The sequence below is a fragment of the Lontra canadensis genome, unplaced genomic scaffold (genome assembly GCF_010015895.1).
Source record: "Lontra canadensis isolate GAN:19392208 unplaced genomic scaffold, GSC_riverotter_1.0 scaffold114, whole genome shotgun sequence".
NCBI lineage: Eukaryota > Metazoa > Chordata > Mammalia > Carnivora > Mustelidae > Lontra > Lontra canadensis.
In genome coordinates this window covers 6,167,566-6,193,834 of record NW_022631108.1, presented here as the reverse complement: position 1 = coordinate 6,193,834, position 26,269 = coordinate 6,167,566, and the positions used below count along the sequence as shown (strand labels likewise).

General features: G+C 34.7%; 1 protein-coding gene across 1 annotated transcript in view; it reads left to right on the top strand.

Annotated features, from left to right (window-relative positions):
* LOC116856933 (highly divergent homeobox-like) overlaps positions 1-26,269 on the top strand; it is a 57,207-nt gene that overhangs the window by 13,260 nt on the left and 17,678 nt on the right. Inside the window, exons 3-4 of the mRNA XM_032840647.1 lie at positions 14,187-14,394; positions 25,125-25,201. Coding sequence (XP_032696538.1) covers positions 14,187-14,394; positions 25,125-25,201 — 285 coding nt within the window. The remainder of the gene's footprint in view (positions 1-14,186; positions 14,395-25,124; positions 25,202-26,269) is intronic.

Genomic DNA, 26,269 nt, shown 5'->3' with positions numbered 1-26,269 from the left:
GCCTCTTCAACAAATGGTGTTGGGAAAATTGGACAGCCACATGCAGAAAAATGAAATTGGACCATTTCCTTACACCACACACAAAAATAGACTCAAAATGGATGAAGGACCTCAATGTGAGAAAGGAATCCATCAAAATCCTTGAGGAGAACACAGGCAGCAACCTCTTCGACCTCAGCCGCAGCAACTTCTTCCTAGGAACATCGCTATAGGCAAGGGAAGCAAGGGCAAAAATGAACTATTGGGACTTCATCAAGATCAAAAGCTTTTGCACAGCAAAGGAAACAGTTAACAAAACCAAAAGACAACTGACAGAATGGGAGAAGATATTTGCAAATGACATATCAGATAAAGGGCTAGTATCCAAAATCTATAAAGAACTGATCAAAGCCAACACCCAAAGAACAAATAATCCAATCAAGAAATGGGCAGAAGACATGAACAGACATTTCTGCAAAGAAGACATCCAGATGGCCAACAGACACATGAAAAAGTATTCAACATCACTGGGCATCAGGGAAATACAAACCAAAACCACAATGAACTACCACCTCACACCAGTCAGAATGGCTAAAATTAACAAGTCAGGAAATGACAGATGCTGGCAAGGATGCGGAGAAAGGGGAACTCTCCTACACTGTTGGTGGGAATGCAAGCTGGCAAAACCACGCTGGAAAACAGCATGGAGGTTCCTCAAAAAGTTGAAAATAGAGCTACCCTATGACCCAGCAATTGCACTACTGGGTATTTACCCTAAAGATACAAACATAGTGATCCAAAGGGGTACATGCACCCAAATGTTTATAGCAGCAATGTCCACAATAGCCAAACTATGGAAAGAACCTAGATGTCCATCAACGGATGAATGGATAAAGAAGAAGTGGTATATATATATATATGAATACTATGCAGCCATCAAGCAAAATTAAATCTTGCCATTTGCAACGATGTGGATGGAACTAGAGGGTATTATGCTTAGCAAAATAAGTCAATCGGAGAAAGACAACTATCATATGATCTCCCTGATATGAGGAAGTGGAGATGCAATGTGGAGGGTTTGGGGGGTAGGAAAAGAATAAATGAAACAAGGTGGATCGAGAGGGAGACAAACCATAAGAGACTCTTAATCTCACAAAACAAACAGGTTTCCTGGGGGGAAGGGGGTCAGGAGAGTGTGGTGGGGTTATGGACATAGGAGAGGGTATGTTCTAAGGTGAGTGCCCTGAAGTGTGTAAACCTGGTTATTCACAGACCTGTACCCCTGGGGATAATATTACATGTTTATAAAAAAATTAAAAAAAATTTTTAAAAAGTAAAAAATAAAATAAAATGAGTCTCTTACAGAAAGTGTATCGATGGTTCTTGTTTTATTTTATCCAATCTTTGTTAGTTTTGGGTTTTTTTATTTGTTTGTTTCTTAAATTCCACATATAAGTGTAATCACATGTTTACTTGTCTTTCCCTGCGGGATTTATTTCACTTAGAATAATGCCCTGTAGGTCTATCCATGTTGTCTCAACTAGCAAGATATTCTTTACACACACACACACACACACACACACACACACACACACATTACACACTACTTTATCCATTCATACATTAGCATTTGTAAATAATGCTGTAATACACAAAGGAATGCTTATGTCTTTTTAAATTAGTGTTTTCATTTTCTTTGTGTATATATCCAGTTGTAGAATTCGTGATCACTTGGTATTTCAATTTTTTTAAGTTATTGAGGAACCTTTATATTATTTTCCATAGTTGTTGCACCAATTTACATTCTCACAAACAGAACACCAGGGTTGCCTTTTAACCCCCATCCTCAGTAACACTTGTTATTGCTTGAATTTTTGATAGTATCCATTCTTGCTGGTGTGTGGTGATATCTCACTGTGGTTTTGATTTTTATTTTCCTGTTGCTTAGTGATGTTGATTATCTTTTCTTTTTTTAAGTTTTTTAAATTTTAATTTTAATTCAAGTGTAGTAAATTTACAATGTTAGATTAGTTTCAGGTGTACAATATAGTGATTCAATGATTGTATACATTATTCAGTGCTCATGGTAAGTGTACTTCATAATCCCCATCAACTACTTCACTCATCTGCACAACTACCACCCTTCTGGTAACCATCAGTTTGTTCTCTATATTTAAGGGTCTGTTTCTTGGTTTGTCTCTCTCTCTCTTTTATCCTCTTTGTTCCTTTTATGTTTGTTTCTTAAATTTCACGTATGACTAATCATATGTTATTTGTCTTTTCCTGACTTATTTCACTTAAGCATCATGCTCTTCACCTCCATCCATGCTGTGACAAATGGCAAGATTTCACGCTTTTTTTACAGCTGAATAACATTCCATCTATATGTATATACACATTTTCTTGATCCATTCATCTAGTAATGAACACTTGGGCTGCTTCCATAGTTTAGCTATTGTAAATAATACTGCAATAAAAGTAGGAGTGCATATATCCTTTCTAATTATTATTTTTGTATTCTTTGGGTAAATATCCAGTAATGCAATTACTGGATTGTAGGGCAGTTTTATTTTTAATTTTTTGAGGTACAACCATACTGTTTTCCACAGTGACTGATCAGTTTGCTTTCCCACCAACAGTACACAAGCATTCCTTTTTCTTCACATCCTCTCCAACACTTGTTTCTTGTGTTTTTATTTTAGCCATTCTAACATTTGTGAGGTGAAATCTCATTGTATTTTTGATTTGCATTTCCCTGAGGATGTGTGATGTTGAGTGTACATATCTCTGTCCATGTGTCTTAGACATCTACATGTCTTCTTTGGAGAAATGTCTATTTTTAATTGGATTATTTGTCTTTTGTGTGAATTGTATAAATCTTTTATATATTTTGGATAAGAACATTTATTGAATATGTTACTTGATATCTTCTCTGAATTATTAGGTTGACATTTAGGTTTTTTTTATTGTATCCCTCACTGTGCAGAAGATTTGTATTTTGACATTGTCCCAATACTTTATTGTTGGTTTTGTTTCCCTTGCCTCAGGAGATATATCTAGAAGAATGTTGCTATAGCCAATATCAAAGTAATTACTGTCCATGTTCTTATCTAGAATGTTTATAGTTTCAGGTCTGGCATTCAGGTCTTTAATCCATTTTGAGTTTATTTTTATGTATGGTGTAATAAAGTGGTCCAATTTCATTGTTTTATACATAGCTATCCAGTTTTCCCAACACCATTTGGTGGAGAGACTGTCTTTTACCCAATGATTTTTTTTGTCTCCTTTGTCAAACATTAGTTGATCATAAAATTGTGGGTTTATTTTTGGTATTTCTAGCCAGTTCTGTTGATCTATGTGTCTGTTTTTGTGCCAGTACCATATTGTATTGATTACTACAGCTTTATGATATAACTTGAAGTATGGAATTGTGACCCCTGCAACTTTGTCTTTCTTTTTTGAGATAGTTTTGCTATTCAGTGTCTTTCATGTTTCCATACAAGTTTTATGATTGTTTTCCTAGTTCTATGAAGCCTGTTGTTGGTATTTTGATAGGGATTCATTAAATCTGCAGAGTGCTTTGGGTAGTTTACACATTTTTTAAAGATTTATTTATTTATTTTAGATAGAAAGAGAGAGCATGGGGGGAGGGGCAGAGGGAGAGGGAGAAAGATAATCTCAAAAGACTCCTCACTGATTGTGGAGCTTGACACAGGGCTTGATCTCATGACCCTGAGATCATGACCTGAGCCCAAATCAAGAGACTGATACTTAACTAACTGAGACACCCATGCACCTGGGATAATATGGACATTTTAGCAATATTTCTTCTTCCAGTAAATGAGCATGGAATATCTTTCCATTTGTTTGTGTCATTTTCAATTTCTTCCGTCAGTATTTTATAGTTTACACACCATAGATCTTTCACCTCCTTAGTTAAGTTTATTCATAGGTGTTTTATTATCTTTGGTGTGGTTGTAAATAGGATTCCACAGGGATTGTTTTCTTAATTTCTCTTTCTGTTGTTTCATTATTAGTGTATAGAAGTGCAATACATTTCTGTTCATTGAGTTCTGTATCCTGCAAACTTACTGAATACATTTATCAGTTCTAGTAATTTTGGTGAATTCTTTAGGGTTTTGAATATATAGTATTATGTTGCTGCAGATAGTGAAAGTTTTACTTCTTCCTTACCAATGTGGTTGTTTTTATTCCTTTTCTTTTTGTCTGACTGCTGTGGTTATGACTTCAAATAGTGTGTTGGAGAAAAAAGGGGGTGAAAGTGGATATCCTTGTCTTACTCCTGATCCTAGGAGAAAAGCTCTCAGTTTTTCCCCATTTTGTATGATTTAGCTGTGGATATTTCATATATGGTCTTTATTATATGAAGGTATGTTCCCTGTAAATCTAATATATATACATACACACACACACACACACACACACACATATATATACATATATATATATATTATAATGCTTGGTTATTTTATGTTTTCAATCGCTTTTCCCACATCTAATGAAATTGTCATATGATTTTTATCCTTTCTCTTATTGATGTAATGTATCACATTATTTGATTTGTGATTACTGAAGTACTCTTGCATCCTGGGAATAAATCCCACTTAATTGTGGTAAATGATTTTTTAAGGTATTGTTGGATTCAATTTGCCAAAACTTTGTTGAGGCTTTTTGCATCTATGCTCAGAGATATTGGCCTGTATTTCCTTTTTTGTAGAATCTTTATCTGGTTTTGATATCAGGGTAATGCAGGCCTTGTAGAATGAATTTGGAAATTTTTCTTCCTCTTCTATTCTTTGGAATAGTTTGAGAATAATAAGTATTAACTGTTCTTTAAATGTTTGGTAGAATTCACCTGGGAAACCTTCTGGCCAAGAACTTTTCATTTTAGGGACTTATTTGATTGCTGAATCAATTTCATTGCTGGTAATCAGTCTTTTTAAATTTTCTGTTTCTTCCTGATTCAATTTTGGGAGATTATATGTTTCTAGGAATTTATGCATTTCTTCTATGTTATCCAATTTGTTGGTATATAATTTTTCATAATATTCTGTTAAAATCCTTTGTATTTCTGTGGTATTGACTGATTGTTCTCCTGTTCCATTTCTGATTTTGTTTGATTAAGTCCACTCACTCTCTGTTTTTTTTTTTAATGAGTTTGGCTAAAGTTTTATCAATTCTGTTAATCTTTACAAATATCCAGTTCCTGGTTTGGTTATTTGTTCCCTTGTTTTAGCTTATATTTTATTTATTTATGATCTAATCTTTATTATTTCCTTCTTTCTGTTGGTTTGGGTTTTGTTTGTTAATTTTTTCTGGTTCCTTTAGATGTGAGGTTTTGTTGTTTATTTGAGATTTTTCTTGCTTCTTCTTTTTTTTAAGATTTTTTAAAAAAATTTAGCCAAGAGCATTTAGCAAGAGCTGGGGCAGGAACAGAGGGAGAAGCAGACTCCCTGCTGAGCAGGGAGCCTGATGCGGGGCTCAATCTCAGGACTCTGAGATCATGACCTGAGCTGAAGGCAGACACTTAACAGAATGAGCCACCCAGGTGCCCCTAGATTTTTCTTGCTTCTTGAGGTAGGCATGTATTGCTATAAAATTCCCTCTTAGAATATCATTTGCTGCATCCCAGAGATTTTATAACTTTGTGTTTCATTTTCATTTGTCTCCATGTTGTTTTTTTATTTTCCCTTTGATTTTGTGGTTGACCCATTTATTGTTTAGTAACATGTTATTTAACTTCCGTATGTGCTACTTCAAGATTTTTTTCTTATGATTGATTTTTAGTTTCAAAGTGCTATGGTCAGAAAATTTCCACGGAATGATTTTGATCTTTTTGAATTTGTTGAGACTTATTTTGTGCCCAGATATATGATCTATTATGAAGAATATTCCCTGTGCACTTAAAACGCATGTGTATGCTGCTGTTTTAGGATGAAATTATCTGAGTATAGCTATTAAATCTATTTAGGGCAATGTGTCATTCAAACCCAACATTTTCTTGTTGATTTTCTGGTTCAATGATCTATCTTATGGGGACGTTAATGTCTCAAACTATTATTGTATTACTAGTGATTTGTTCCTTATTATTGTTATTAACTGCTCAAAGAATTTGGGTACTCTCATTTTGGGTGCATAAATATTCAGTTGTATTATCCTCCTATTGGAATGTGCCAGCAGTGATTATATAGTATCCATCTTTGTCTCTTTTTAAACTCTTTGTTTCAAAGTTTACTTTGTCATATGTAAGTATTGCTACCAGATCTTTCTTTTCATGAGAATTTGCATGATAAATAATTATCCAACCCTTAAATTTTAAACTTCATGTGTTTTTAGGTCTGAAATAATTATCTCATAGGAAGTATATAGATGGGCCTTGGTGTGCATTTGTTTGTTTGTTTGTTTGTTTTCATCTAGTCCATCAATGTTTATCATTTGAGTGGAGCATTTAGCCAATTAAATTCCAAGTAATTTTTGATAGATATGTATATTTTGCCAGTTTTTCAATTTTTATAAGGTTGTTTTGTACTTTTTCTCCATCCCTTTCTTTTCTTGCTCTCTTCTCTCATGATTACTTGGCTTACTTTATTTTATTTTCTTAAAGATTTCTTTATCTCAATAGATGCAGAAAAAGCATTTCACAAAATACAGCATCTTTTCCTGATAAAACCCTCTACCATGTAGGGATAAAGGGAACATTCCTCAAAATCATAAAAGCCATATATAAAATACCCACAGTGACTATCATCCTCAATGAGGAAAAAAATGACAACTTCACCCCTAAGGTAAGGAAGAAGACACAGATATCCACTCTCCCACTATTGTTCAACATAGTACTGGAGCTCCTAGCCTCGTGTCTTGAGCTGCTTTCAAGATTTTCTCTTTATCTCTGAAATTTGCAAGCTTCACTATTATAAGCTGGGATGTTGACCTATTTTTATTGATTTTGGGGGGAGTTCTCTGTGCCTCCTGGACTTGAATGCTTGTTTCCTTTCCAAGATTAGGGATGTTCTCAGGTAAAATTTGTTCAGGTAAACCTTCTGCCCCTTCTGTCTTTCCTCATTTTCTGGGACCCCTATTATTCTAATGTTATTGCCCTTTATGTTATCAACGATGTCTCAAATCATCCCCTCTTGATCCAGTAGTTGTTTTTCTCTCTTTTCCTCAGTTTTCTTTTTCTCCACCATTTTGTCTTCTATATCACTGACTCTTCTTCCTCATTTACCCTAGCAGTTAGAGCCTCCATTTTTTATTGCCTCTCAGTGAAAGCATTTTTACTTTCAGCCTGATAATATTTTATTTCTTTTATATCAGTAGCAGTAAGGGATTCTCTAGAATCTTTTATGCTTTTTTCAAGCCCATCTTGTATCTTTATAAAGGTTGTTCTGAATTCCAGTTCTGAAATCTTACTTATATCTATACTGATTAAATCTGTGGCAGGAAGTACTACATCTACTTGTTACTTTTCTTTTGAAATTCCCCTTCTAGTCATATGGTCAGGAAAGAAAAGGAAAGAAATCTGAGGGTTTCGGGGGGGTAGGGGAGGGGGTAGCAGGGTGATGTGTATTAAGAAGGGCACATGTTGTAATGAGCACTAGGTGTTATATGCAAATAATGAATCATTGAACACTATATCAAAAGCTAACGATGTACTATATGTTGGCTAAGTGAACATAATAAAAATTTTTAAAAATAAAATAATTTGGGAAAAAAAGAAACAAAACAAACAAACAAAACCAGCAGAATCAGCAGTAATAATATCAAGAACAACAAGAATATCTTCAGAAAGTGATTCTGGTGTATGGCGTGCACCCTCTGCTGTTGTATTTTGGCTGATCTTTCCTAGTGGTCCTTCTCTACAGAATTCCTACTTGCTTGTAGTAGAGAGTGTTTTGGCCTTTAAGTAGTTATGCTTTGATTTGTTTGTGAAGATAAGTTGGAAGCTGATGTTTTTGAGATCTCTTTAATAAGTAGACTTGGTAGATATGGGGATTTGTCTTGGTCTTCTGAGGAAGAGATCTGCTGTGCTGGCTCACAATCTGACTTGCCCTCTTAAAGATGCTCCTGCCAGGTCAGGGTGTCTGGGTTTAGTGTAGGAGTGTCTGGCCTCCACTAGAGGCACTGTGTTTCCCTCTGGAGTCTGACTTTGCTGGTGGGTGAGAGGAGGGAGGGGGGGTGGAAGAGGTAGATAGAATAAGGCATCACCTCTCCCTCTTGTCCCTGGGGAGTGGAACTGGCAGCCACTGCTCAGGAGGCCCTCTTAAAAAAGCAAGCAGTCTCCTGTGACCCAGGACCTCCTCAGTTCCCTGTCCTAACCTGTCTGGGTCTGGGTCATTGGTATAACCAGAGCCACAGATCTCCTGTATTTTATCTCTGGCCAGTGGCTGGAATTCAAACCTTAAAGTTTTAAAGGGCCTGCTGATGTGTGTGCCCATTCTTCTCCCCTGGCTGGGAGGCTCAGTGTGTGGCCAGCACCATCTTGTCCTCAAAAAGCCATCACCCCGTGTGTGTGCAGAGGCTAGAGTTTATTGTATCACTCAACAAAAAGCTGGAGCCATGTTATCAGCCATCTGCACTTGACTCAGTCCCCTACTCCCCTTAGACCCAGAAAAGCCATTGCAGAGGCTTGAATCTATTGTGGCAGACAGCAAAAAATGGCAGCAAGGTTATCCACATTCTGCTCTAGTCTCTGTGCTCTGCTCAGTAAGTCCCAAAAAAGCAGCTGTTTGGCACATGCACAGAAACTTAAACCTAATGTGGCTCACACTAAAAAGTTAAGAGGTTTTCTCCCCTCTCTGCTCCCCTCTGACCCTGCTGTTGAGCCCCCCTCAAGGTTCCCTGGCTGTCCCTTTGTCTTTAGAGAGCACAGATATGCTCCTCCAAATACCCTTTAGGAAGGGGAGCAGTCTCTCCCTGAGCTTCCCAGGGATCCACTCGCCATGGCTTATTGTTTGGTCACAAACTGCTATAATCTTTCCAACTTTCTCCCTCTTCCTGACTTAACTTCATGAACTCAGCTTCCTCCCATTCCCAGCCATGCAGTTTCCCAATTCTCCAATTTAGAGCTCTGAACCCCACTTCTGCCAAATTCTCTCACTCCAACTGTATATAATGTTTCCATACTCCTCCAGTCCTCTTCTTGGTTGTTCAGCATAGTTGGAGGTTGATCTAGTCGTATTCCAAGGATGAGGCAAGTTCAGAGTACCCTACTACACTGCCATCTTGGAACTCTGACCAAAGCCAATTCTATCTTTTTTTTTTTTTTAATTAATAGATATAGAGAAAAGATTGGTGTTTGCCAGATGCAGTGGTGAGGGGGAGAGTTGGAAGATGGGAGAAACGAGTAAAGGTGGTCAAAAGGTAAAAATAAATAAGAATTTGAAAATCAATAAAATAATAAGTGAGTATGTTGAAAAGATCAGTGAAATTGACAAACATCTAGTAAGAATGGCAAAGAAAAAAGAAAGAAGACAGAAGTTAGTAATATTAGGATGAGCCAAGGGATATTTCTACAGAATTTTCAGACAGAAAAAGGATAAAAGAAAATATATCAAACAAATCTATATGGACAAATTTGACAACTTAGACGAGATGGATCAATTCCTGGAAAAGTACAAAGTATCACAACTTACCCAATATGAAACAGATTATTTGATTTGCCCTATAACTATTAAGGAAATTGAATTCATCCTTATGCCTCCATCCATCAGAAAGGATGAATACCTAACTTTTGTATCAACGTGGACGGGACTGGAAGAGATTATACTGAGTGAAATAACTCAAACAGAGAGAGTCAATTATCATATGGTCTCACTTATTTGTGGAGCATAAGGAGTAACATGGAGGACATGGGGAGATGGAGAGGAGAAGGAAGTTGGAGGAAATTGGAGGGAGAGACGAACCATGAGAGACTATGGACTCTGAGGAACTAACTGAGGGTTTTGGAGGGGAGGGAGTTGGGGGGTTGGGTGAGCCTGGTGGTGGGTATTATGGAGGACACGTATTGCATGGAACACTGGGTGTGGTGCATAAACAATGAATTCTGGAACACTGAAAAGAAATTAAAAAATAAATAATTTTTTTAAAATTGACCCTCAAAAAGAAATCTACAGGTGCCCAAACCTACAGTTAACATCACACTTAATGGTGAAATACAGAATGCTTTCCCCCTGAGATAAAGAACAAAACAAGATGTCCACTTTGACCACCTTTATTCAATTTATACTAGAAGTTCTAGCTAATGCAATGAAACAAGAAAAGGAAATAAAAGTAACATACAATTGCCTATGTTGACAATTCTAAGGAAACTACAAAAACAGTCCTATAACCGATAAGTGAATTTAACAAAGTCTCTGGATACAAGATCAACATACAAAAATCAGTTGTGTGTTTACATAGTAAAAATGAACATATTGAAACTGAAATTAAATATATAATACTATTTTCAATTACTGAAAAAAAAAACAAATAATGTAAATCTAACAAAACATGTATAGGGCTTTTATGCTAAAAATTATAAAACATTGATGAAAGAAATCAAAGAAGTTTTAGATAAATGGAAAGACATCTATGCTCATGGATTGGAAGACTCAACATAGTAAAACTGAAATTCCTCCAAATGTGCAGGTTTAACATAATTCTTATAAAAGTCTCAACAATATTTTTTGGTTGATGTAGACCAGAAAATTCTAATATTTATATGGAAAGGAAATATTCTAGTATAATTAAAATAACTCTAGGGGGGAAAAAGAATGAAGTGGAAGAAATCCACCTACCTAATTTCAAGACTTATATAGCTACAGTAATCAAGAATATGTGGTATTTGCAGGAAGATACATATACAGATTGGTGAAACAGATTAATGAACCCAGAAATAGCTACGGACAATTTAGTTGATTTTTGACAAAGTTGCAAAAGCAATTCAATGGACAAAGTCTTTTCAAAAAATGTTTCTGGAACACTTTGATATCTATAGAAAACAGAAATGAACTTTGATCTAAATCTCACACCTTATACAAAAATGAATTCAAAATGGATCATAGATTTAAATGTAAAAAGTAAAAACTATAAAAAATTTAAAAGAAAAGATAGGGGATAATCATCAGGACCTAGGGCTTAGTGAAATATTTTTAGAAATGACACTAAAAGCACAATCCATAAAAGAAAAGAAGAAATAGCTTGGACTTCATCAAAATTAAAATCCCCCTTTTTTTTCTGCAAAAGACCCAGATGAGGAAAATAAAAGCTATAGACTGGGAGAATATATTTGCAAAACCATATATCTGACAACAACTCATATCTAGAATATATAAAGAACTCTTAAAACACAACATTTTATTTATTTTTAAATTTAATCTAATATTTTCAGTGTTCCAAGATTCATTGTTTATGTACCATACCCAGTGCTCCATGCAATATATGTGCCCTCCGTAATACCCACCACCAGGCTCACCCATCCCTCCACCCGCTCCTTTCCAAAACCCTCAGTTTGTTTCTCAGAGTCCACAGTCTCTCATACTTCAAAATGCATGAAGAAATATTTCACTGAAGAGAGTATATGGAAGCACATAAAAAAATTTCAACAACTAACCTTTGGGAAATCAAATTAAGAACTCAGTGATCTATCACTGCATGCACACATAAGAACAGCAAATTTTCTAATTACTGAGAATACCAGATGTTAGCAAGAATGCCAAGAAACTGGATTTTTTATACATTGCTGGTAAAAATGTAAAATGGTACTATTTTTCTGGAAACGATTTGACAGCTTTTTTTTTTTAATAAAACTAAGCGTGTAATTACCATAGGTCCAAGCATTTGCATTCTTGAGCATTTATTCTAGAGAAATGAAAACTTTTATCTGCATAAAAACCTGCTCATGACTGACTGTTCATAAAAGCTTTAAGGGCCCCAACATGAAAACAACCCAAGTTCCCTTTGATGAATGAATGATTAGACAAACATTGCAAATAAATGGAAAAAATAGTACATAAATAATCAGGGAATACAACTTAACAATAAAAAGGAATGGACTGCTGATAAATACAACTTGAAAAAATCTTCAGAAAATTATGCTGAGTGAAAAAAGCCTGCTTCAATGGAATATTAATCAACCATTAGAAAGGATGAATACCCACCATTTGCATCCACATGGATGGAACTGGAGGGGATTATGTTAAGTGAAATTAGTCAAGCAAAGAAAGACAATTATCATATGGTTTCACACATATATGGAACATAAGCAATAACTCGGAGGACTTATAGGGGAAGGGAGGAAAATCCAAAGGGGACAAAATCAGAGGGGGAGATGAACCATGAGAGACTATGGACCCCAGGTTGTTTCTGCTGGTTTCAGAGAGGAGGAGTGTGGGGTGAGGGGGTAACAGGGTGATGGGTATTGAGAAGGGCACGTGCTGTGCTGAGTACTGGGTGTTAACTAATGAATCATTGAACACTACATCAAAAACTAATTATGTACTGTACAGTGGCTAACTGAACATAATAAAAAAAGCCAACTTCAAAAAAAATCACATGCTGTATGACTCTGTAAATGGAGTATATAATATTTTCTAAATGACACAATTATAGAAGTGGAAAAGAGTTGAATGGTTGCCAAGAGCTGGAAATGATAGATAAAAGAGGGAGAAGAATCATGTGATAAAAGAACATAGATGTGTACATACATACTGTGCAATATTAATTTCTTGTTTTAATTTTAATTATTGTGATATAATTATGCAAAACATAAATTGAAGAAAACTGAGTGAAGGAGATCTACCTTTGAAACTTATGTGCCTTTAAAAATATTTTAATATAAAACTTTTTAGAAATTGGTTCTGAATCCAAGGAAATGAAATTTTAGAATATTTGAAATACCCAAGTAACCATTAAAGAATCAAAGTTAATAAAGTTACATTTTCACCTTCGAAGCAAGATTGGATATGGGATATGAACTGTAGTTATAGCTATATGTCTGGGAAAAGGAAAAGAATCAATTTGTGTTTTGTTTAAAAGATTTGGTGAGTTATTTCTACTGAAAACAAAACAAAACAAAAAATTATGTATTTTTAACTAATTAAAAAAGACCGGAATCAAGCGCCTGGGTGGCTCAGTTGATTAAGCGACTGCCTTCGGCTCAGGTCATGATCCTGGAGTCATGGGATCGAGTCCCACATTGGGCTCCCTGCTCGGCAGCAAGTCTGCTTCTCCCACTGACCGCTCTCCTCTCATGCTCTCTCTCAAATAAATAAATAAAATCATTAAAAAATAAAAAATAAAAAAGACATAATCATTTATTTAAGAGAAACACTTTCTAAAAAGTTAATATTGTTATTTAATTATCATTTATCAAAAAATTAAATACATTTGTTAAATTTCCTCTAAAGGTTATCCTGTTTGAATTTTGTTTGCTTCATAAGCATAAACATCTGCTTATAAATTTTTATTAGTCATTTATATTGGACATTTTGATAGATTATACTATATAAAATTAATAAAATGATCAATCTCAAAAAAGAAAAAGGAGTCTAAAAGTAGTGTTCTGCAATGGACTGCATGTTGCTTTAAAGTATGGAGTATTATGCCTCCATCAGAAAGGATGAATACCCAACTTTTGTAGCAACATGGACGGGACTGGAAGAGATTATGCTGAGTGAAATAAGTCAAGCAGAGAAAGTCAATTATCATATGGTTTCACTTATTTGTGGAGTATAACAAATAACATGGAGGACAAGGGGAGATGGAGAGGAGAAGGGAGTTGAGAGAAATTGGAAGGGGAGGTGAACCATGAGAGACTATGGACTCTGAAAAACAATCTGAGGGTTTTGAAGGGGCGGGGGGTGGGAGACTGGGGGAACCAGGTGGTGGGTATTGGAGAGGGCATGGATTGCATGGAGCACTGGGTGTGGTACAAAAATAATGAATACTGTTATGCTGAAAAAATAAAAAAAATTAAAAAAATAAAGTCTGAGTATTTAGATAAATGTCATCTTTCTGCTAATAATATATTTAAAAGTAAAAGCATAATTATCTTAATTTTTGCTTACTGACTAATAATTAAATGTTGTTATTTTAGGTACCTATTTAGTTTTAATAATATTTTATGCAGCATCCATTTGTTAATTTAATGGCCAGAACTCCTAAAGATTCTATGTTTACAAAAATTCCTTTTGTATTTTTCTTATAAGACTTGGATTGGGAATCGAAGAAGGAAATATCGTTTAATGGGGATTGAAGTTCCGCCTCCAAGAGGAGGCCCTGCTGATTTCTCTGAGCAGCCTGAGTCTGGTTCTTTGTCTGCACTCACATCAGGAGAGGAAGCTGGTCCTGAAGTAGGAGAGGATAATGAAAGAAATGATGAAGTATCCATCTGTTTGTCTGAAGGAAGCTCTCAAGGTATTTCATAAGCTGCACTTCCTAATAGTAGCTTTTCTAAATTTGTTGGATTTTTAACTTGCTTTCAGCTAATTGCATTTCACATCTAAAGTCTTCAAAACTTTTGTTTTAACATTTGAAAAGAAATTGATTTATTTTGACTATATATTTTTCAAAGATTTTATTTATTTGACAGAGAGAAAGAGATCACAAGTAGGCAGAGAGGCAGGCAGAGAGAGGGGGAAGCAAGCTCCCTGTTGAGCAGAGAGCCTGTTTCCGGGCTCGATCCCAGGACACTGGGATCATGACCTGAGCGGAGGGCAGAGGCTTAACCCACTGAGCCACGCAGGCGCCCCTTGATTATATATTTATATATACACACTTACATAATGAAATGATTACTACAGTCAAACTAATTAATACATCCATTCCTCACATAGTTACCATTTATGTATATGGTGAGAGCACCTGAAATCTACTCTCTTAGCAAATTTTTAGTATACAATATTGAATTGTTTATTGTAATAATCATGCTGTACATTAAATCTCTAGACTTATCCATCCTACGTAATTGCCAATTTGTATCCTTTGGCCAAATTCCCCCATTTCCTGACCTCCCTACCATGGTAACTATCATTATGTTCTCTGCTTCTCTTTGGCTTTCTAATAGTCCACGTATAAGTGAGATTGTGCAGTATTTTTAGTTCTGTGCCTCATTTATTTCCTCTAACATAATGTCCTCCAGGTTTATCCATGCATTGAGAATGACAGGATCTCCTTTATTTAAGACTGAATAAATTCCTGTGTGTGTGTGTGTTTATATATGTATATATTATATATTCATATATATAATTCATATATATATATTTCTCAATTTCTTTATCCATTTATCTGTCAACAGATACTTAGGTTGCTTCCATATTTTGGGTAATATAAATAATGTTGCAAGAAATGTGAGAGCACAGATATCTCTTTGAGGTACTAATTGTATTTCTTTTGTTTATATATCCAGAAAAGTGATTACTGGATCACATGGTAGTTGTATCTTTAGGTTTTTGAGGAACCCCCATACTGTTTTCCATAATGGCTGTGCCAATTTGCATTCAGACCAATGGTGTACAAGGGTTCCCTTTGCTCTCTATCCTCACCAATACCCATTTTTTTATCTTTTTTTTTATTTTTAATGCCTCCACCTAAAGAGCCTCATTGAGTCATCACAATACTTATCTATCACAATAATGATCTCTCACATTTAGAAATGTTGGTTTTTGCAACAATCCATAATTATAATTAAGTACATGATTGTTTTTATTTTATTGAAATTCTAATCAATTTATGTTAGAACATCATCAATGTATTGTAATAAGAGGGTATGGTATAATGTGATTAACATCAGGGTAATAGGCAACCTGGGTGAAAGTTCTAGATCTTTCACTAGATGATTATGTGACTTCAGGCAAAACATTTAATTCATGGGGCCTTAGTTCCACATCTGTAAACTAAGGAAAATAGGCTGGATCATCTTTATAACAGTGCTCAGTGTTTCCCTAGTGAGAATTGAAATAATAACATGCACTTTTTCAATGAACACTTTTATTGAGGTTTAATTTACATATCATAAAATTCATCTATTGTCAATGTAGAATCCCATAAATTTTAGTAAGTTTTATAGAGTTGTGGATTATCACCATCACGAAAATCCAACTTTAGAATATTTTCATCACTTCAAAAAATTTGAGCCCATTTGTAATCAACCCTCATTTCTACATCCAAACCCAGGCAACCACAGATCTACTTTCTGACAGTATAAACTTGTATTTTCTGAATATTTCATATGAAAGGAATCATACAATATATAGCCTTTTTGCAACTGAGAGAAAGAAAAAGAATCTTGCACTGACCCATTTTGTTTAATTTACTTATCAGAATATTAACAACATATTTTCCAGTTTAATTTTTGCCTTTTAAATTTGATTATGGATGTCAGAACTTTTGTTTATAATATTTATGTTGCCAAATATATCAATCTTTTTCTTTATGGTTTCTGACTTCCGTGTCATGATTACATTTTACCACGATGGAATATGTTAACATACCCCCATGTTTGCATCTTATATTCTCATGGTTCATTTTTACAACTTGATATTTATTTGGTGTAGAATTCATTTTATTTCAAGATATGTGAGAAAAACCCTAATTTTATTTTTCCAAATGGTTAACCAGTTGCCCTTACACTGTTTCTTAAATAATCCAGCATTTTCCCAGTGAGTTTAATTGTAGCTTTTTTTCAAGTATTGTATACATACACACATATATGTATACATATACATCTTGGGTTTCCTATTATGTTACACTGATCTAATTATTTATAACTGTGGCTTTATAAAATATCTAAATATCTGGTAGTGATCTGATTACTCTTCTTAGCTCTTGTAGCACCAGATTCTTCTAGATTGACTTTGAATTGCTTAATCATACCTTTCCCCAATCCCTCTCCCCCAAAATCATTTTAAGATTTTTTTATTGATACTGCATTAAGTGGGTAGTAAAATATGGAAAGATAAATTCAGTTTTGCATGTGTTAAGTTTTAGATGACATTAGGACTTCCATGTGGAGCTGTTCAGCAGACTCATGGATAATGTGGGTCTGAAACCCAGAAGAGGAGTTAAGACATGAAAAGAAATATAGGAACCACCCACATTGAGGCAAAAAAAAAAAAAGCCTAGCCATAGAAATAGAAAATATAGTTAAGTGAGAAAATGGAAAATAAAAAAGATGTATAAGAGCTGTGTGTTGAGAAATATCCAGATTTGGGGGCTAGAGAAGAAAAGGGAGCCATCAAAAGAATATTCAGATACAGGAGAATGAGGATGTTATGTTACTACTAAAATCAAAGAAAGAGATTTCAGAAGAAAGAAATATCATTATCTTGGTCATCTCTTGGAAGACAAATAGAAATTTCTCTCTTATGAGGCATCTAAAAATGGCAAAATATATATAAGTGGACAATATCATGGTACCAGAAGATGAGAGACAGGGATATGAGGAGTTGTTCATTGAGTATAAAGTTACAATTTTACAACTATAGTATAACTGTTAGACGACAGTTCCTATAGTTGACAATAAGGGGTTATAGACTTAAAAAACTTGTTAAAAGGGTAAATCATATTGTGTTCTTAACACAAAAAAAAGGACACAAGAAAACTTCTGGAGGTGATGGATATGTTTATTACCTGGATTGTGGTGATGGTAACATGAGTGTATTCACATGTCCAAACTCACCAAATTGTATATATTAATTATGTGTACTTGTTGTATGCCAATTATAACTTAATAAAGAAGAAAAATAAAAATAAAATTTTAAAAAGAATGGGAACCCATTGAATTGGGTGATTAAGGGATTCTTTCAAAAAACAATGTGTGTTGCAAGTTAGAAGCCAACAGATTGCAATAGGTTGAGTAATGAATGGCATATAAAAGCTCTTAGTATTGCCAGGGCCATATATTTTAATACCAAGTGTTTAAAAATTTTTGTGAATGTTCAGTTGTTTCCTTTCTCTCTCTCTTTCTCTCTCTCTCTCTCTTCCCTCCCTCCCTCTGTCTCTCTCACTGTCTTTGCTGTTGGTATTGACGAAGATGATAACACAGAATTTGGTGTACAGGAAAACTGTGAAGTAGGAAAAAAAGAGAGGCTATTTCTTCATTTCCAGATCCCTTATTTATAATCTAATTGGTCCATTAAACCATTTTTGTCTTCTATTAGTCTTTACTAAATTATATGTGCCTGGGAATACTTGAATATTTTCAGTGATTTATGAATGGATCTTTAGAGAATGATGGCTGGCAACTATTTGTAAGATTATGGGGTTTTGTGTTTTTCCGTGAGTGGTGGGGTTTTGTGTTTTTCCGTGAGTGGGTGGGAGAGCTATGAAGAAATATTCTGATTGAGGTAAATTACATAAGCCCCTAAAGGGGAATTTCAACCTAAGACTTCCACTTCCCCACTTAAAAAGGAATTTTAAAAAATCAGTAGTTAATGGGGAAAAAGTGAGTTAATTTTAAGGTTGCTAATGGACCACTGCTCCTCCACTGCCATCCTTTGTCATTTAATAGTGTGTTCTCTAGGTGGCTGGCATAGCAATCAAGACCTAATGAGAAAAAGGAGAGAGAGAAGTTAATATATGAATCAAAAAATACTTGATGGGAAGTGAGATTGCCTAGAATTCCTTTCAGTGGCTTATTTTTTACAGCTGCATAATAACCTTTTCATTCTCATCAGAAGTTGGAGCAGAAAAGTATAAAAGAGTCTTAAAATACAAAAAGAGCCCTTTTTGGTACTATTTCCAATGAGTTCTGTACTATTTTCTTTCTCATTTTGCTGATGGAGAATGCTAATCTCATTGATTTAGCTGTGTGATTCTTTTGTGATGATTAAGTGAATTGTATCATGTGGCCTAGACTAATATCATAACTTTAAGATATGCTAACCATATTCTTTTTCAGTTATGAACATGTAGTTAAATGTGTTTACTTTGAGATTTCCATTAGCTACATCTGAGAGATATGGAGACAAAATAGAGTAGTTGCCCATACTATTTCAAAATTCTAACAACTTGAAACACAGTCCTTTATAATATATCTGTTGCTTCAAGAAAATTAATCTTCTAAATAAGAAAAAGAAAAATATCTTTAAAGCAGGAACATTTTATGTGTTAAAAATCAGTTTAAAATTGTGTTAAATTTTTCTAGGAAAAAAACTCTACATGCTGAAAGAAGAATTTTTTTAATATATTTTTAATTTTTTAAGTTTTGTTTTGTTTTGTTTTGTTTTTTCGATTTTATTTATTTATTTGACAGGATGAGAGAGATCACATAGGCAGAGAGGCAGGCAGAGAAGGAGGAGGAAGTAGGTTACCTGCTGAGCAGAGAGCCCAATGAGGGGCTCTGGGGCTCTATCCCAGGACCCTGAGATCATGACCTGAGCCGGAGGCAGAGGCTTAACCCACTGAGCCACCCAGGTGCCCCAAAGCATTATATTTTTAAAATACAGTAAAAGGCAAGTTTAGCCCAAATCACCAAAAAGTGTTGCCATCTTTTAGCAGTTTCAGTTCCATTTCTTCTTTCCTGAGAAACAGGTACTTCCCTGATACAAGTTTCTGACTTACCTCTAAACTTCCACCTTCTGTCTCCCACCTTCACTTCTTCCATTTCATTTTCCTTTCCCTGTGTGGAAATAAAGAGAAAGGAGATGTGGTAAAGCTGCCTGGCTTCACCCCTCACATGACTGCAAACTCCAGCAAAAGTCATAGATGACTCAGCTCTTTAATGTAAAATTCTGTCTCTGCTAAAATACATGCATGGCTGAGCAATTTTAAAGATTCTTAATATCCTGAGAATCAAACTGTTTACAGTATGAGAGTAATTAACATCTATAATGTTAAATTTTATAGCAAAGTCTCTTTTCATGTATGTGGGTTTATATGGCTGTGCATATAAAGTATAGTTTAGCAGGTACTCAGTTTAAGTATATGACTACTATAGAGTGCCCTCTAGAGTTTTTACTGATAATAACTTTACTTATTTATTTTCCAATTTGAGGAGTTGCTTTTCCTGAGGAATAAGCGACATATTGACTGTGTTTAGCCTTCAAACTTGCAGTAATGTGGAAGCTATCTGCAAGCAAAAGAAAACATGCCTTATTCAGCTGTATCACATCATACATTTTTGTTTTAGAAATCCTCAAAATAATTTTTATTTACATCTAATAAAATAATCAAACCCTGCATATATATATTGCCAGTAAAGCATAAATGTATATAGTTTTGAGCAAGTAGGAACAGAAATATAAAGCAAATCCATAAGGAATGATACCAGTAATAATCTTATTGATGAGCACTGTAACATCTATTCTGACAGCATTAGTCCTAGTATCAGCTCTGCAGCTAAACCTGTTAACAACCCACCCTTCATTTAATTTAGTTGATGATTACATAGGTTTTGAAATTCCTGTGATTTGAAATGTCTAAATAATGAATAAAGTCTCCTCCATCTAGGAATCATTTTTTTATTAAAAAAATAAATTGAATTTATGGTGTTCAATAGAGGCAGCGAAAGTATTTCACAAAATACAACATCAATTCATGATAAAAACCCTCAAAAAAGTAGGTGTAGAGGCAATATACCTCAACAAAATAGAAGCCATATATGAAAAATCCACAGGTAATGCCATCCTCAATGGGGAAAAACTGAGAGCTTTTTCTCTACAGTTAGGAACAAGACAGAGATGTCCCCTCTCACTACTGTTATTTAACATAGTGCTGGAAGTCCTAGCCATAGCAATCAGAAAACAAAAGAAATAAAAGTAATCCAACTTGGCAAGGAAGAAGTCACACTTTGACTATTTGCTGATGACATGATATTCGGTATAGAAAACCTAAAAGCCTCCACAAACAAACAAACAAACAAACAAAAAAAAGCAACTGCTAGAACAGATACAGGATTCAGTGAAGTTGCAGGACACAAAATCAACATACAGAAATCTGTTGCATTTCTATACAGCAATAAAGAAGCAGCAGAAAAAGAAATCAAAGAACAAACCCTTATAAAATTGCACCAAAAATCATGAGATACCTAAGAATAAACTTAACCAAAGAGGTACAATATCTGCACTCTGAAAACTATAGAACATTCATGTAAGAAATTGAAAATGACACAAAGAAATGGACATCCCATGCTCATAGATTGGAAGAAAAAATATTGTTAAGATGTCTATACTACCCCAATCTACACATTTAATGCAATCCCTATCAAAATACCAACAGCATTTTTCACAGAGCTAGAATGAACAATCCTAACATTTGTACAGAACTACAAAAGATTATTATAGCTAAAGAAATCCTGAAAAAGAAAAGTAAAGCTGGAGGCATCACGATTCTGGACTACATTACAAAGCTGTATTGATCAAAATGGTGTGGTGCTGCCACAGAAATAGACATGTAGGCCAATAGAACAGAATAGAAAACCCAGAAATGAACCCACAACTGTATATCAATTAATCTTTGACAAAGCAGGAGAGACTATCCAATGAGAAAAATTCTCTTCCCCAAATGGTGGTGGGAAAACTGGACAACTACATGCAAAACACAACATACACAAAATTAATCCAAAATGGATGAAAGACCTAAATGTGAGACCCAAAACCATAAAAATCCTAGAAGTGAACACAGGCACTAATTTCTTTGACACTGGCTGCAGTATCTTCTTTCTAGATATGTCTCCTGAGGCAAAGGAAACAAAGAAAAACAAACTATCAGGACAACATCAAAATAAGATGTTTCTGCACAGCGGAGGAAACAATCAACAAAACTAAAAGGCACACTATGGAATGGCAGAAGATATTTGCAAGTGACATATCCAATAAAGGGTTAGTATCCAAAATATATAAAGAACTTATAAAACTAAACACCCAAAAAGTGAATAGCCCAATTAAAAATGGGCAGAATAGGCAAATTGACATTTTTCCAATGAAGGGTTACGGATGGCCAAGAAACACATGAAAGATGCTCAACATCACTTATCATCAGGAAAATGCAAATCAAAACTACAAGTTATCACCTCACACCTGTCAGAATGACTGAAATAAAAAATGCCAGAAACAAGTAGTCCTGGGAGCAACATGAAGAAAAATTAACCTTGTGCACTGTTGGTGGGAATGCAAACTGATCACCCACTGTGGAAAACAGTAGAGAAGTTTCTCAAAAATTGAAATTGAACTACCCTATAATCCAGTAATGGTACTATTAGGTATATACCCAAAAAGTACAAAAACACTAATTTGAAGTGATACACGCACCCTTATGTTTACTGCAGCATTATTTACAAGAGCCAAACTATGGAAGCGGCCCAAGCACCTGTCGATAGATAAGTGGATAAAGAAGATGTGGTATATACATATACAACTGGTTATTATTCAGCCATAAAATAAAGTGAAATTTTACCATTTGCAATGACATGGATGGAGGTAGAAAGTATTATGCTAAGCAAAATAAGTTAGAGAAAGACAAATACCATATGATCAGTCATATGTGGAGTTTAAGAAACAAAACAAATAAGCAAAGGGAATAAAAAATGAGAAAGAGGCAAATTAAGAAACAGACTTTTTTTTAAAGATTTTATTTATTTATTTGACAGAGAGAGATCACGAGTAGGCAGAGAGGCAGGCAGAGAGAGAGGGGGAAGCAGGCTCCCTGCTGAGCAGAGAACCCGACGAGGGGCTCAATCCCAGGACCCTGAGATCATGACCTGAGCTGAAGGCAGAGGCTTAACCCACTGAGCCACCCAGGTGCCCAGAAATAGACTCTTAACTATAGAGATCAAACTGATGGTTACCAATAGGGAGGTGAGGTAGATGGGTGGAATAGGTGATGGGGTTTAAGGAGTACACCTGTTGTGGTAAAGCAGTGGGTGTTGTAAGGAATTGTTGAATCCCTATATTGTATGCCCAAACCTAATATTACACTGTATGTTAAGTAACTGGAATTTAAATAAAAACGTGAAAATCACTAACTTGATAAATAAATAAATTGAATTTATGGTGGACTTTGCATTAAAATTTTGGTAAAGTTTTGCTGTATATCTTAAACCTAATTCTTTATGTCTTCATGTGAGTTCCTCCATTAGTTGTTTTTTTTTTTTTTTTTTTTTTTTCGGTTAATGCTCCAGGCTCATACAGGGCACCTCTATACATCTTTCCATGGGAAGGAATGTGTCTGGAAAAATCTTAGGAAGACTGATAAATATTTTTGTTCTGTTTTTTAAAAAGATTTTTATTTATCTATTTGAGAGAGTTAGAGCAAGAGGGATCACAGAGGGAGAGGGAGAAGCAGACTCGCTGCTGAGTGGGCAGCCCAATATTGGGTTAGATCCCAGGACTTGAGCCAAAGGCAGATGCTTAACTGACTAAGCCACCCAGGCACTCCTTTCTTCTGCTTTCTATGATAAAATAAAACATCAGCTACCAAGAGGCAGACAACTTCAACTAGTGTTTAAATAATCTCAATGACATGACTGTGCATAAAGAAGAGAGAAACATTGCTGTCTTATTTTACTAAGGAGTAGATAGATGTAGGGGTAATCTAAGAGAGGGCTTTATTTGGTAGACAGCCTATGCTGTGAACTAGCCAATTCTCCTAGCTCAACACAGAGAGTTTTTAAGACTTGTTTCTCTGAATTAATTTTTCTTAGTTTAATTTTTTTACATTTTTAGAATATTGAATTTTTTTATTTTACTTAAAACCAATTAACATATATTGTATTAGTTTCAGAGGTAGAGTTTAATGATTCATCAGTTGCATATACCACCCAGTGCTCATCACATCACGTGCCCTCCTTAATGCTCATCGCCCAGTTACCGCATCCCCCCAACCCCTTTCCCTCCAGCAACCCCCAATTTATTTCCTATAGTTAAGAGTCTCTTATGGTTTGTCTCCCTTTTGATCATAAAAGGAATACATGTTCATTACAGAAAATATATGAAAATACAGTAAGAAGTTTTGACATAATCCTACCTCTCAGCAATAACTATTCTTAAAATAGGAGCAGGTGAATATTTTTGCCAGTGTTTTCTCCTTGCATATATGCAGGGGTATGTGTGTGTGTATGTATGTGTATTCACATACACTTGCTTTTTCAAAAAATTGGAAATGTACTATATTTATAGTTTTATATCATGTATTCAAAAATTGCTTTTATCATTTTTTCTTATTACAACCAGCGATACAAATTCATTGTAAAAATATTTCAATATAAGTAAGCAAATTGAAAAAATAAGAAGTATCGAAATAAGTAAAATTAGACCAAAGGAAAAAAATAAAATTGCCTGTAATTCCATCCAAAAATAATAATGTCAATGTTTTGGTCTAAATAATATCAGTCTTTTCATTATAGATGAAAATGTACACTTTTTTTCTTTTATAAAATTAAGATCATAGGGATGTCTTGGTGGCTCAGTTAAACAACCAACTCTTGGTTTTGGCTCAGGTCATGATCTCAGGGTCATGAGATGGAGCGCTCACATTTGCACTCACATCCTCTCTATAAATAAATAAATAAATAAATAAGATCATGGTGTACCTACATAGTAGGTTTTGTTACCTTCATTTGTTCACTTAACAGTAGATGGTGAATATTTTCCTTACTATCAACTCTTCTTGCCCTTCATTTTTATAGTATTTATTGAAAGAATGGGTCCTAAATGAAACAATCATCCATTGTTAAGCATATAGACTGCTTCAATTTTTTCTTCCAATTGTAAACAGCACAGTAGCGGCCATCCTTGTATTTGTACCTATCCATACTTATTTCCTAGAAGGCACTGTTAGAAGTACAACTGCTTATCAAAGCATATATGATATAAATTTATCATTTGTGTCTTTTTATTTATTTATTTATGTTTGTTTGTAAAGATTTTATTTATTTATTTGACAGAGTGAGAGAGCACAGCAGGGGTGGTGGCAGAGGAAGAGGGAGAAGCCAGTTCCCCACTGAGGTGGGAGCCCAATGTGAGGCTTAATCCCAGGACCCTGGGATTATGACCTGAGCTGAAGGCAGAGGCTTAACTGACTGAGCCACCCAGGCACCCCGATTTGTGTCTTTTTAAAATGAAGAAATTATTTAAGTGATCTTGAGAGAAGCACTCTCAATAAAGTTTTGAGGAATGAAAAATGAAATCACAGCATTTTTTTTTCCATAGAAGAGTCCAGTGAAGTTCCAAATGAGGCAAGGGTTCATAAGGAGGAGGACCACCATGCAGTATCTGCAGATAATGTGGTATGTACATTTTAAAATTCTTTCTTCATGATGGGTTCTTTCCTACATGATGGATTTCAAGGATATATTTCCAGTTGGTAATAATATCAGTGTTATCGTAATTATATCCTTCTCCACTTCACAAGCCAAAACAAAGCTGTCATCAATGAAATTATGTATCTTTGAGGGTTAAAGAAATGAAATTTAAAGCCCTGTCATTTCTGCCTCAATTTTTTTGACTGAAGAGATTTGCGAATATAAAAACCCAAACTTACTACATATAGACATTTTATACATATGTTATTTTTCTTTAATACATTTAGCAAAGAACAGAATTAAGGCTGAGGTTAGACTGCAATAATGAAAGAATGCTTTCTTAGTTCTAAGACTTGTATCTGATTCAAATACACTTGCCTCCATCAGAAAGGATGAATACACTTGACTCTCATTCAGAGTTCTCTGTTCAGACCATATCTGTCTTTACTATGTTTGGAACATTCTCTTCTTTCTAGTTGAATTAGACTCTCTTAGTCTTAAAAATTGCACTGATGGAAGAAAGACAATATTAACACACTGAATAACAGGCAGATACAGGGTATATGTGGATTTAACTGGGCTTTGTGAAAATGTAAATATTATTGGTATATAGAAATGTTCTCTAAGCAGCTGTTTTAGCAGCATCTGTTTGTATCCTGACTTCATCAAGTAATACAGAAATCAAGATAATATTAAAGTCAAACATAAAGGCAAATGCCATCTTGTTTTTTCTTTCAAAGTGATTTTTGCTTGATTGTGGTCTTTTAAAAAATGGTCCCTATAATGGATTTTTCTGTTCCAAAATAGGTGTAACTTCATTTCTGGTTTCTATTACAAACATTATTTATAGGACACTATAATTCTTCCATATCTCCTTAGTAGAAGTTGAACACATAAATTACAGTTTTGCTCTTTTTTGTTAAGCAACAACAATTTATAACAGTATTTTCCACATGCAGAATATAGTTTAGGATTACATTTTACTGATTTCAGTCCTGATTTCAATTGATGTCTGACCCTACTAACACAACTCAATAGACATATAGGAAAACA